The sequence below is a fragment of the Convolutriloba macropyga genome, chromosome 4 (genome assembly GCF_964194025.1).
Source record: "Convolutriloba macropyga chromosome 4, txConMacr16.3, whole genome shotgun sequence".
NCBI lineage: Eukaryota > Metazoa > Xenacoelomorpha > Acoela > Convolutidae > Convolutriloba > Convolutriloba macropyga.
This window is the reverse complement of record NC_134471.1, coordinates 68,935,238-68,947,942: the sequence shown is the minus strand read 5'-3', so window position 1 is coordinate 68,947,942 and position 12,705 is coordinate 68,935,238. Positions and strand designations below refer to the sequence as shown.

General features: G+C 34.1%; 1 protein-coding gene across 28 annotated transcripts in view; it reads right to left on the bottom strand.

Moving 5' to 3' along the window:
- Window positions 1–12,705, bottom strand: part of LOC142337853 (uncharacterized) — a 232,282-nt gene that overhangs the window by 35,844 nt on the left and 183,733 nt on the right. For 26 of the 28 annotated variants that reach the window (XM_075387410.1, XM_075387418.1, XM_075387416.1 and 23 more), the window contains 7 exons: window positions 12,377–12,541; window positions 11,974–12,127; window positions 11,736–11,771; window positions 11,443–11,496; window positions 9,702–9,755; window positions 6,449–6,567; window positions 361–525 (listed from right to left, as the gene is read on the bottom strand). In XM_075387410.1, the coding sequence (XP_075243525.1) occupies window positions 361–525; window positions 6,449–6,567; window positions 9,702–9,755; window positions 11,443–11,496; window positions 11,736–11,771; window positions 11,974–12,127; window positions 12,377–12,541 (747 nt within the window). The remainder of the gene's footprint in view (window positions 1–360; window positions 526–6,448; window positions 6,568–9,701; window positions 9,756–11,442; window positions 11,497–11,735; window positions 11,772–11,973; window positions 12,128–12,376; window positions 12,542–12,705) is intronic. The other 2 variants (XM_075387435.1, XM_075387439.1) reach the window with 1 other exon arrangement.

The following is a 12,705-nucleotide window of genomic DNA, read 5'->3' as shown; positions in this document are numbered from 1 at the left end:
ATTTAAAAATGATGGTATTTCGTATAAAAAAAAACATTATATTTCCAATGAAGGCTTTGCTGTACTTCGACTTTAAAGAGGGTCAGAGTTACAAATTTGACTTTCAGTTAGGCCAAAAAAACACCAATCAAACAATAAGTTGCATTTATATTTGGCTAATCTTATATTCCCTTGACAAAAAAGGCATGTTCAAAAACCTGTGTGAACAAAGAAATGCGCTTTCTGTATTGATAAGGATTTTGTTAGCTTGATAAGAAATTATAAAAGTGTAATGATCAAATGTAATAATCAGCGTAATAAAAAGTAATAATCAAATAGCATGCAACATGATAGTATGAGTTTGAGGAAAAGAACACAGACCAGTGGCTCTATCGTGTAGTTGGCGTCCATGTTTGCGTTGGTCGATCTGGCTACTTCATTACCGCTCGCATCTTCGATGACTACATCAAAGCGATAGAGACCACGAGGGGAACCGTCACTGAAAGTGATCCCAGAGATATACACACCTTGTAGCAATACGTCCTCCTAGACAATTGAAACCAACATTATAATACTGATTTTTTATATTAGTTGCTTTCTGCACACTAAATAAAGTTAAGGTAATTTTACCTTAAAAAACATCCTAACTCACCTTAACTGTTAAGGTAGATTTGCCTTTCCTTAACTCACCTTAACTACCCTAACTTTAATTGAACTTTACTTGAAAAGTTAAGGCCTCACTACCTTAACTAAATAAAGTTAAGGTAATTTTACCTTAACAGAGTTAACGTAAATTTTTACCTTAACTCGAGTAAAAAACAGTTGCTACAATCTAAAAACTAAAATATTAAAAAAAACCTTCGTAAAAACTAAAAACAGCACCATGAAATTTGTTTAGCATGCTAAACAAATTTCGTGGTACTGTTTTTAGTTTTTACGAAGGTTTTTTTTACTATTTTAGTTTTTACATTGTAGCAAATGTTTAAGAGCTGGCAGCATATTTACGCCAGATAGGCTTTTTAGTGCCGACTATATCGGATCATTAGGAATAAATTGACCCAAATTTCAATAATCGGCACATTCAAGAATTTTTCTACTATTACTAACAATTTCGTAAAAACTTTTGATTTAGTGAACAAACTGTTGGAAAATTATAGTTAGGATAAATTAAAATGAGCTACTTAACATTTCAGATAGCAATTTAAACATTATTTGATTTATTTGAAATATTATTTGTTTTCTCTTTATTAAAAGCCTATGTAACAGGCTTGAAGCATCAACATCTATAAACACTTCCCGTTACTTATTTATGAATTAAAATAGACATCGCTAAAATCGTGACAATTCAAAAGTAAACAACGTTTAGGTATGATTCTGAAGTAAAAAATAATCAATCTTGAAAGATACACAAACATAATTTTTACTGAGAATTAGAACTTGTTATTGTAACAAATGTTTAAGAGATGGCAGCATGTTTATGCGAAACCGGCTTTTTAGTGTCAACCATACAATCATTTTCACAGCGTGGACCAGTTTCCTAAGCATTAAAGTTATTGAAATGCTGAGATGTTGACGACACATCTTGTAGAACAAACTTAATTCTGTATTCAGAAATAGTTCTATTATTTGATATAATTTTAAAAAAAAGTTGGTTTATCCGATCAGTTTTTATCCTTTACTGTCATCAGACCCACTGACGATAATCAATATGTTTGATTAGATATGTTTGAATGGCTTTCATCCGTTCCCTATTTTTGGGAACAGTAGTTGCACTCAGTTGTTGAATGATTAAAAAGCAGTCTTTGTAGCCTAAAGAAGTTTTCCCAAAAGCGGCGTTGTATTGCTTATGTTTTTTCATTGATGGTTACTCTCCATTGGAATTACTCCCCAACGAGACGGGGTGGCAATTCAATTTAGAGAGGGTGTAGATTTTTTAGATGGATGGATACAAAAAAATCGCATCTATTCTGTTTCGCTCCCACCAGCCTAGAAAGCATACAATTTACCACCTGCGCTCTTCCAGCTACAATTCTCTTTCTCTCACAATCGACTTTATCTTCTCAGAAAACAATCAGGAGTGAGAGAAAACGAGATCACTCAAAAATGAAGAAGTGAAGCGTGATAATGTCATTTGAGAAATCGAAAAATGTTTCGGAAGAAAAGAGCAAAAACTGTCAAGCAAAAATTTAGAATAAAAAAGACCCGCACTTTTACAATAATTGCTTCAATTTTCGTTTGAAAGCAATTAACAACAAACGCATAACTTTATAAATCTAACAAGCGTGCCTTAGAAGACTCTAGTGCATAAGATCGAGCAGACGGAATTTGATACCTGATTTTTTTCACCCTTAACTTTATTTCAGCCATCATTGTTTGTCTAAACCTTACGTATTACACCGTTTTGATAAGACGGGAAAGTTTCAAAAGAGACGTTCTTGTTTCATTTTCCTTTCTTTCAAAGATGAAAAGTGATTTGTCCGCGCTTATCAGGATTTCATCAGAACTGAGTTGGATATTTTGAAAAAAGGAAAGCTAGAAATGACTATAATTAGCAAAAAAAAGCAACGCAAGAGGAAAAATTTGCGGATAGAGTTGATTTATAATTTTTCCAACATATTAGATTCGAAGTTCAGATGATTTTTCAAAATTTTATTTTGAGTAAACTTATTATACTCAACATTTATTATCAGTTTCCAAATAAGTTTCTTTTTCGAAAAATTATTATGATACATTTTTGGACGCAGCTTCACAACAAGCACGAAAGACGCACCTTTGTGGAATTTGTGCTTTGGCCCAGTGGCCACATGAAATAGGAGAGGTTTTTGCGTTTATGATTTTCATTTGCTTTTCTATTCAAAACAACATTTTGATCATATGAAGTTATAGTTGTAATCCATGTCTCTTGTAAGAATGATACAGAATTTGGCATATGAGAATTTTTTGTGAATAAAAACTCGTGTATATCAATTTATTTATCTCGTGTATATAAAAAAACTGCGGGGACAAAATAGCTCCAAAAAATTGAACGGCATAAATTAAAAAAAAAATGGCTAAAATTTGCGTTTTGAGCGGATCAATAACGGCTGAAGTGCTGTTTATGTAAATTCTTTACTTGCTGGAGGAATTTTTCAAAAAAACTGGCGCTGTGTTTGAGTGCATACAAAAATGAACACAATCTTTACTGTACACTTCTTCAAAGATTCTATTTTTTTTTCAAAACAGCGGGCACTTGTCGTTTTTTTAAACCAGACCCAGAAATTATGAGGCATCCTTTTTTCACAAGCAAAAAAAGAGTTTATGTTGAATAACTACTGTTTGCAAGGTTTATTTTATTGCTCCGACCCCTCTTGAGGGGGGAGGAACTATATACTCAAGTGGGTTATTTTGTTCAGACAGTTTTGGCCGATCGATATATTCATCGTAGAGAAATATGTGAGTGGTATCATTAAAAAGCTCGATCAGCGTAGAGTTCGGAATTAAAAACATTTTTTATTTTCGTGTTTTTCGAGGAGTTATCGAGGTTTAAAATTTTGTGTGAACACGTGATGTTTGGCATGATTTTGTTCACTTTTTTGTTCAAAATAACATTTTTTCTATAAAAAATATGTATTCAAATTTAAGTTTTATGCTGCAAATTAAACAATCTTGTGCTTCTAACAGACGAAAATCCATAAAAAGGGTAGTTTTGTCTCATAGGGAAGTATACTATCACAAAAATTCGATTTCTATTTGAGAGCTGGTATTTTGAAAACCATTTCATATTTTTTAAAATTATTTTTTAGAGTTACTTAGAGACTAGTCACTTTTCAAATCCAGGTTCTGTTCATGACAAACCTCTTTTACAGTCAAATGATGTCCATTGAACAAAAAATTCGTTTTCAGGGAATCACTCAATTTTTATGGCTCCGACTCTGAGTTTTCGTAATTTTTATTGAAACTTTGCTTTAATTTTTGAGATTTTATTAAAATTCTGCAGTCCTATGACACAGACTCGTTGACTAAAAAGCAATGGGCCTTCTAAAGAGAAGTAAGGGAGCCTATGGTAAGTTGAGTGGACAGCTTATGGCTGTTAAGACTTTTAGTTAAAATTCATTTTTTTAACTTTAACCGATCTTAAACTTGTTTCTGTGAACCGTAAGTCAGTCTCACCACTATTAACAGGACCCCCTGCTTTCTACGGCATTGAAGATTAATCTGGATAGCTGTTTTAATTTCTAACTATAGTCTTTATGACTTAGATGCGACGACTGTTCATAAAATCTTTTTTTATTTTTGGTTATTTTTGTCAAAATTTTCAATTTTTTGAAATCTAGCCACATTATCCTATTAGCGCAAGTTCTAAGTGGCAAATAAAAGGTTTTCAAAAAGTCATTGGTAAAGTTTGCAGTGAAAAAAAAGTATGGTTCTAATGGCTTCGACACTGTCTTCTTGGACTTTTCTTCTGATTTTTTGGTTTTTGCCTGTATTTGTTGTCGTTTTCATAGTCATAAGACGTATTCTGATATATTATTGATATATTATTGAGTTAAGAATTACACAAATTATTGCCTCTTCATCAAAGCATAGCTTATTATAACTTATTCATTATTAATTGATTTCCGTTGAAAGCTTTGATACTACGTGTTTTCTAAAAAAGTTTCGTGCTTTTAATATATTTGTTCATATTTGTTGGTTTGTTAAAGCCATTGTCATTGTTGCTAAAAAAAAATTGCTTGAAAATGAAAATTTTTTAATGATTAGTTCTTTTTTTAATGGCTTCGACACTTTTCTCTCCCATTTTTTTTCAGTTTGCTGTTTTTGCCTGTTTTTTGTTCTTTAAGTAGTTGTAAAGAGCTGAGAGCTCTCATGAGCCACTAACTGAGTGTTTGACAAATGAAATTACTCGATGCATTTAGTTTATGATGTAAGTTTTTTAGTTTAAAGTTTCAGATACTATTTTTTCTCAAACTCTGTTTTAAGCTTTTGAGTTTTTGTTGTTATATTTGTCAACTTGTATTTAATTCTCATCATTGAGAGGCCTCATCCAGTTTCCTGTAGTTTGAGTATTAAAGTGGCTATTGATATTACGTCGTAATTGATGTTTTCCTGTTGAACAATATGCGTTTTCATAAAAGTTTTGTTAGTGGTCAATATTTGTATTCCCTTTTCAGTTCTTTAAGCATATTCGCAAAATAACCGAATGATCCGAATGATTTTCATAAGGGGCCCAAGTAAAAAAAACCTATTCTTTCAGTATAGTTTTAACTAAAATAGTCTAATCAACATTTGAAATAAAAAACAAAATGTTCAGATAACAGCGAAAGATTAAAATGGCTTCAATAATTTGTGTTTTCGCAAGTTGGTTTTAATTTTTTATTTATGTTCATCTTTAGTCCGTTTCCGTGTCTTAGTCTAACCAGAGACAGACTCTATTGGTTTCTTAAAGACTTCTTAGTAAACTTATCAAGATTTTTTTGTTAAACGCTAATAGTTTTTAGGACGTTTGTAAATATTTGGTTTAAAAAAATTGGTTGAATTTTGCCTCATTATTGCTACTTTTTGTCAATTAAAGGCCTAGTCGTATGAAAATAAAGTCTCATCTGCTTTTTAGTAACGAAAAAGTAAATTTTTGTAGTAAAGGTTTCTTCTGATTGTGTTTTGACGTTGTTACTAGGTGCTTTTAAATTTAGATGTTGAAATTTTGCTGTAAAAAATGTTTTTTTTTCTCTTTGCCTATATTGTTGTTGATTTTTTCTCCCGTAGTCTTATTAATGGTGTGAGATCTCGTGAGCGCTGTAATGAGGCATGGCATTATGTAATTCATTTAGTAGTTTGTATAACATCTATTCATTTGGTTGACAGTTATGTCAAAACTGTAGATGAGCACGGGTCGGAACATCATGTGCGAACGCACATTAACGAGCCTCCTTGTATTTTTTTATTTTTAAACGGGGAAAGTTGAAGCTTTCGGCGCCACGTACAGATTCGTTGAATCCCGTAGCTATAAAAGGCAGGTGAATACTAGCTTTTAAATAAGTGTCAGTTTGTACATAATTTGACAGAGAATATGCACAATTTGATTAAACTTTTTTGTTGAAATTGTTGTTCTGGAGTTCATCACATTTAGCACAAAAAATTTTGAAAAAATTCTGAGGGAACCAAAATTACATGAGATAAAAAGTGTGATTGGAGACGTATCGACATTTTAAAGTTTTTAATAAGCAGCCATTTCGCGCAGCTGTACATAAAAAAAATTGAGCGCAGAACTTTAATTTTTAATTTTAACGTTTGAGCCTTTGAGATCTTGCAAGATAACTATTTAATTTTTGATTAACGTTAATTTGATTAACGTTAAAACATCAATTAAAACATCAATGCTTTTTAATTTGATTAACGTTAAAACTTCAAGCAGTTCTACATCACCCTTTTTCCTATTTATTTGCCTTCCCATGAGCATAAAAAGTACCTGAGAGGTTGTGTTTTAACTAACCGCATATGCGAAGATTGGTAGCGTGACTCCAGTTCCACCATTGGCACCATCGTCATCAGTAGCGTTAAAAGTTATTGGACCAACTGTTGTCTCGAAGCACTCGTATTCGCTCACAGATGCTAGAACAAGGATTATTGGTAAGACCAAGTGAGATAGTTCCCTTCCAAGTAAAGTGAAAAAAGAGGAGGCTTTTTCCTCTACCATGTATTAATCGGCTCTTGCTTTTTGCTCTAACAGTGGTGAGTTTGATTATATTTGTATGTGTGTTTATATGTGGCCGTGTGCGAGATTGAGTGTGTTAATAGTCAAACATAGCCGGCAGATTGCCGGAAAATAGCCACGATAGACGCTTGTGGCCTTCCATGAGTTGACACAACTAAAGAAATAAGATAAACAGATTGACCAAACTCTAATACTCAAGAATTAGGGCATATACGTTTTGAGCAAGTAAATTTTGAGCAAGCAAATTTGCTTGCTGAAGTCAGCGTTGTCCGCTCTCCCATGATTTAAGACAGGGCTTTATAGGCTTTCGTGGACAACAGGAACAGCAAAAACTAGTTCAAATTTGCTCAAAATTGAAGGAATTCGTCACAAATGTCCGCGATTGCAGAATTTGATGACGCGCGAGAAAGGCGGACAGATTTTTGTCACTATTCTGCGCAAAATTACGTCCTTAATATTCGCGCTAAGGTAACTACTTTCCGAGGTTTAAAAACCAATAATTTCCGCAGTTTTGATGTCTTTGTCACTTTTGTCGGGGTCGCTCTTGTCTCTTACGGTAAGTGTAAGAAGTATCCTAATGCGCAGTGGAACCACGCGTTGACAATTATTCAATCATTGTAGTTGTTAAAACATTTCCATTTCAGGTGCTCATTTTGTCTAGTGAACAACGAATAATTTCATTATAAAAGAGTACAAAGCTGTGCGCAGGAAAAAAAACATGATTTTTACAACAAGAAAAACTGATTTACTGCAGATTTGACGCCATTGTGAACAGTTCAATGTAATCGACGAAAACTATTGAAAAACAATTAGTTACAAAATAAAATGCCTGCCATGGTTGGTAATGTGCTGATATAACTTAGAAGCTAACTTAATGCACCCAGTGCAACTTAAATGCCAATTTAAACAAAGCCCAAATCAACATCGGAACCTGTTTCAAAATTCAGATATTTTAAAATAAAAAACAACATAACAATACAGTCTAGGACCAGCCACAATCGGTAATTCCTAACAAGTATTTCGTCGTAAAAATCAACTTAACATGAACTCCGGCTTTCTTGGATGCTTTGCCAGCTTCGCATTCAAAACGACCCCACTGAACTTCAACCAAATAACTGTGAAAAGGCCTCAGAAAATGATTATTATAGTGAAATGAAGTCTGACTAAATGCAAATTCAATCATTACAGGAACTTGGGGTGCAAACTACAACTCACCCACAACTCCTGCTTGTTTTAATAACATATAAAACTTGAACTTTGTTAGGGGGTCTAAGCAGGCGCAACTACTGTAATAAATGGACCAGTACTGGATTCGAGCCATCATCTCTTACTTGCAAGCCTAGTGTTCTCACCATCACACCAAGTGGTCGTTAGCGCTCGAACGCGGGTATCTATTACAACCCATTCTCACGTTCTTTTGTTCCACAAGGTTTGCTCTAGCCAAGTATATGTTAACCAAAAAGAGCTTCTTGTCAAGCTTGTCTGATGCACAATTTACATTACGCTGTTCTCTCTCAACCTTCTAACAAACTTCACGAAAAAACAATGCTCAGTCGCCCAAAAACACATTGGAGCTCGAAATCGTTAAGTTGTTTAATGGCCCGCGATTAATGCATTTAGCATCAAAAGTGATTGAATCAACAAGGACAAAAATCTTAGTGTGTGTAAGAAGTATGTGAGCGCGCGTGTGGATGTGTCTGTGTGTGTGTGTGTGTGAAGGTTTTGAGTGTGAAACTGTGTGTGTCTGGTTATTTGTGCGTCTGCATGTAAGTGTAATTGTGAAGGTAAGCGTAGGTGTTTTGTAAGTCATAGCGATAGTGTGTGTCTGTGTGTGTGTGTGTGCATGCGTGCGTGCGAGTGTTATTGTGGAGCTGATTGAAGTGTGAGTTTAAGTGGACATGGATATATATATATATATATATATATATGTGTGTGTGTGTGTTTGAGGTTGTGTGTGTGGGTGCGTGTGTGTGTGTACATGTGCAGGAGAGTGTGATTTTTATTGCGCGTGCAATTATATCAATAGTAAGGTACCATATATGGCACTTTTTATGGTGCGTAAGTTTGGTCAACCCGCGTTTGTATGTGTGTGTGTGTGTGTGTGTGTGTGCATATGTGGGCGTGTGTGAGATTGAGTGTGTTAATAGCCAAACGGAAAAGTTCGTTCGAATTTGAAGAAAATAGGAGATACTTGCCAAGAGCAGCACAATTCTTATGAATGTCTGCCATAAAAAAGAAATTTTAATACTACGTACAAACAAGATCATAGGTGATCTATTGAATTTCGCAACAATTCTGTCCATCACACAATTTTCCTGAAAACAGAAGTGAGTGAGTGACCCTAGCACGAACTCCGACGATTATCTTGCAAGATATCTTGCCAGATTGTACGTTAATGCACACGTCAAGATAACAGTCGGATTATGACTAGGGGAATTGGACCTATTTATTTGCCAATTAAGTGGTTTTAATTAGCGACTCCTTGACTTCAACTACGGTTCGAAAACTACCAGCAACTTAAAGTCGAGCAGAGCAGGAGTTACTAAATTAAAGGTGAATACCTTAACCACTAAAAGATATATCTTGGCAAAAGTAAATGCAAATTAAGAAAAATGTCTTCATTTAAAATCTTCATCGCTTAGAAAAAAAATACGGAGAATCCATTCAAAGGAGACAAAACTAAAAGATCCATTTAGATTCAATATTAAAAAGAGAATATATATTTCTTAAAAAACGGTAAAATAAACCGTACGAAAATTAAACCAAAACTAAAAATTAAAGCCATTTTTTCTAATAACTACAACCTAATTTAGCGAAACATACAGTGGCTATGAGATTAAAACGGAAACTTTATTCATTTTACTTCCAATTTATCAGTTTCTATCGGTTCTTCAAGGAAACCTCAGAAGAAAAATTGAGGCAATCTTGATAACCTACTGAAAAAAGCTACCCACCATTGATAAGGGGAAAACCGATACAAAAAACGAACCGAAAGTGAAACAAATGGACATGAGATGGCGTAAAGGATTACCTGAAGCCGACGCAGATGCGCTGCCAGAAACTGATGGTGACGCAGACAGACTACCTGCAAAACAACGCTCATTATTACATACAATATACAAGTGTTGATCACTTAATAAATCTTTCGTGTTAGCGGAAAACAGTATTGGAGAACTTATCGCTCAACAAACAAGTGTCGATATATTTTGAGAAAAAGCGGTACCAAAAAATAGCAACGTTAATTAAATTAGGCATGCAGAAGCCAAACAGTTGAAATAACTTGAAAAACACATTGATATATTTAACTAAAAATGGGGCTGCAAAACAACGTTACATTCAGATTGCTGCTCATTCTCTTAGATAAACCTTAGAGTGAATCCTTAGACAACTTTCCATCCAAATTCACTATTCAGATTCGCAGAATTGGTAAAGAAATTATCCAAAGAAATAATTAACAAGAGTTAAACATGACAATGCTGTTCTTGGATATAATTTTATACAAAACAGAGAGGAAAATGGAGACTAAAAATCGAAATAAAAGATTTCAGTAAAACTTTTTAACGATATTGTGTTAATCTCTCTCTTTCCTAAAACATGAAGCCTCGAAAAAAATTTGAGGACAAATTTAATTTTTTTTCGAGCATTTATTGAGACTAAAAAAAGAAACTCCAAGAAAAACAAAGTGAGCGAGTTTGAAGCAAACTATCGGCGCTCAAGCCAAAATTAAAAGTCAATCTATAACAGCAATCAAGGACTCATTCTATCCGTCGTGACTAGTTCACCTAACATCCACAGGAGTCTAACCGCTAACAGTCAACGATTGAAGATATCGGTGAAAAGTAAACAAAACTCGTATAAAAGATAAACCGCAACCAAAAACTACAGCCATTTTTTTTAAAAGGTAGAAGCTAAATTAGAGAAACATACAGTGGTTATGAGATTGAAACCAAAGTTTCATTTAATTTACTTCCGCTTCATCTGTTTCTATTATTTCTTCAAGGAAAACTCAGAAGAAAATCTGAGGCAATCTTGATAACCTACTGAAAAAAGCTAACCACCAATGATAAGGCGAAAACCCATACAAAAAAATGAAACAAAAGTTTAAAAAAATGGACTTGAGATGGCGTAAATGATTAGCTGAAGCCGACGCAGAGGCGCTGCCAGAAGCTGATGGTGACCCACACAGACCAACTGCAAAACAGCGCTCATTTTTACATGCAAAACAAAAGTTTTGATCATTTAAAAAAACTTTCGTGTTAGCGGAAAACGGTATTGGAGAACTTATCGCCCAACAAAAAATTGTCAATGTTTTGAGAAAAAGGCGTTCCAAAACTAGCAAAATTATTAAAATTAGGCATGCAGAAGCCAAAAGGTAAAGTTGAAATAACTTGAAAAACACACTCACCTATTTAACTAAAAATGGGGCTGTAAAACATCGCTACATTCAGATTAATGTTCATTCTCTTAGATAAACCTTAGAGTGAATCCTTAAACAACTTTCCATTCCAATTCACAATTCAGATTCCAGAATTGTGAAAGAAATTATTTAGAAAAATGTTTTAAAAAAGTTAAACATGACAATGTTGTTCCTGGATATACTTTTATACAAAACAGAGAACAAAATGTAGACTACAAAACCGATATAAAAGATTTCAGTAAGATTTTTTAACGAAATTGTGTTAATCTCACTCTTTCCCAAAACATGAAGCCTCGAAAAAAATGAGGACCAATTTAGCATTTTACAATTTGAGGACCAATTTAAAAATGATTACCTGAAGCCGACGCAGATGCACTGCCAGAAACCGATGGTGAAGCAGACAGACTACCTGCAAACAACACTCATTTTCACATACAAACCAGAAAAAGTGATCACTTAAAAAACTTACTTGTTATATGAAAACAATATTGGAGAACTTATCGCCCAACAAAACAAGGTGCCGATATGTTTTGAAAAAAAGGTACAAAAAATAGCGAGAAATACATGCAAAACGTTCAAAGAACACAAAAAATTTTTAGGCGTACACATTTTTATCTGAATATAAATACAAATGAAAAGTGCACGTACCGGACGCACTCTGGGAGGCAGATACCATTGTTACAACTGAAACAACAGAAGAAAATGAAGCATTTCCCACCAAATACTTACTTATTGCTTCATAATTAGGCTTGACAGAAACATGAAATCGTTTCTCATAGAGCTAAGAGAGAGAAAAATGCTAATAAGTTGAGTAAAAACTTGAAAATAATCTGAAGTTCATTTAATTTTAAAGTTCAGAGTAAGATGTTGCACTTCGATTACTGACCCGCACAACTTGGAGCCAATGAAATTGTGACACTTCCTGATACAGCAGTTGCTGTACTCAATCTCAGCTTCACGACAGCAGCTGATATGGGCCTTCCGATTGGTGTGTTTGCCACAGCTGTCTCATCTACGCGATTCGGCCTCTTCCTAATTGACTAAAACCAGATTTTCGGCCGTACAGCAAAACACATTTTTTCACCATGAAAATACATCCACATCAATTCAGTCTGATAATGGCCAGGTAGTAAAATGATCCCCGCAATAACTGTCTCAAAGGGAATTCCGCAAATTTTATAGACAAAAAAGGAAACGGACTCTTAAAAAACAAATTTTTTGAAGGAAACACTAAAACTCCAGCTTAATTCCTAAAAGAAAAAATTCTTTGAAAACTGTCGGTAACTTACCAAGTTGTCTATCTTATAGTTAGAGTCAATGTCAGCGTTGGATGACTGAGCGACTTCGGTACCATCTGCGTCATACAATGTTATAACAAATCCATATGTAGCACTAGAAGGACTGTCGCTGAAAGTGATGCTCGATACCACCAAACTTGACAGAAGCACATTTTCCTAGAAAAAAAACCATTTGAAAAAAAACATTTCCACTTTGAAAGCAGTTAAAGCCATGATAAGAACCCATTGTCAAAATGTGGAACGCCAAATTAACATTCTAATCCCATACACATTGGTGCAGAGCATAAACGTAGTTAAAACTTTTATTCGCAACAGAAACC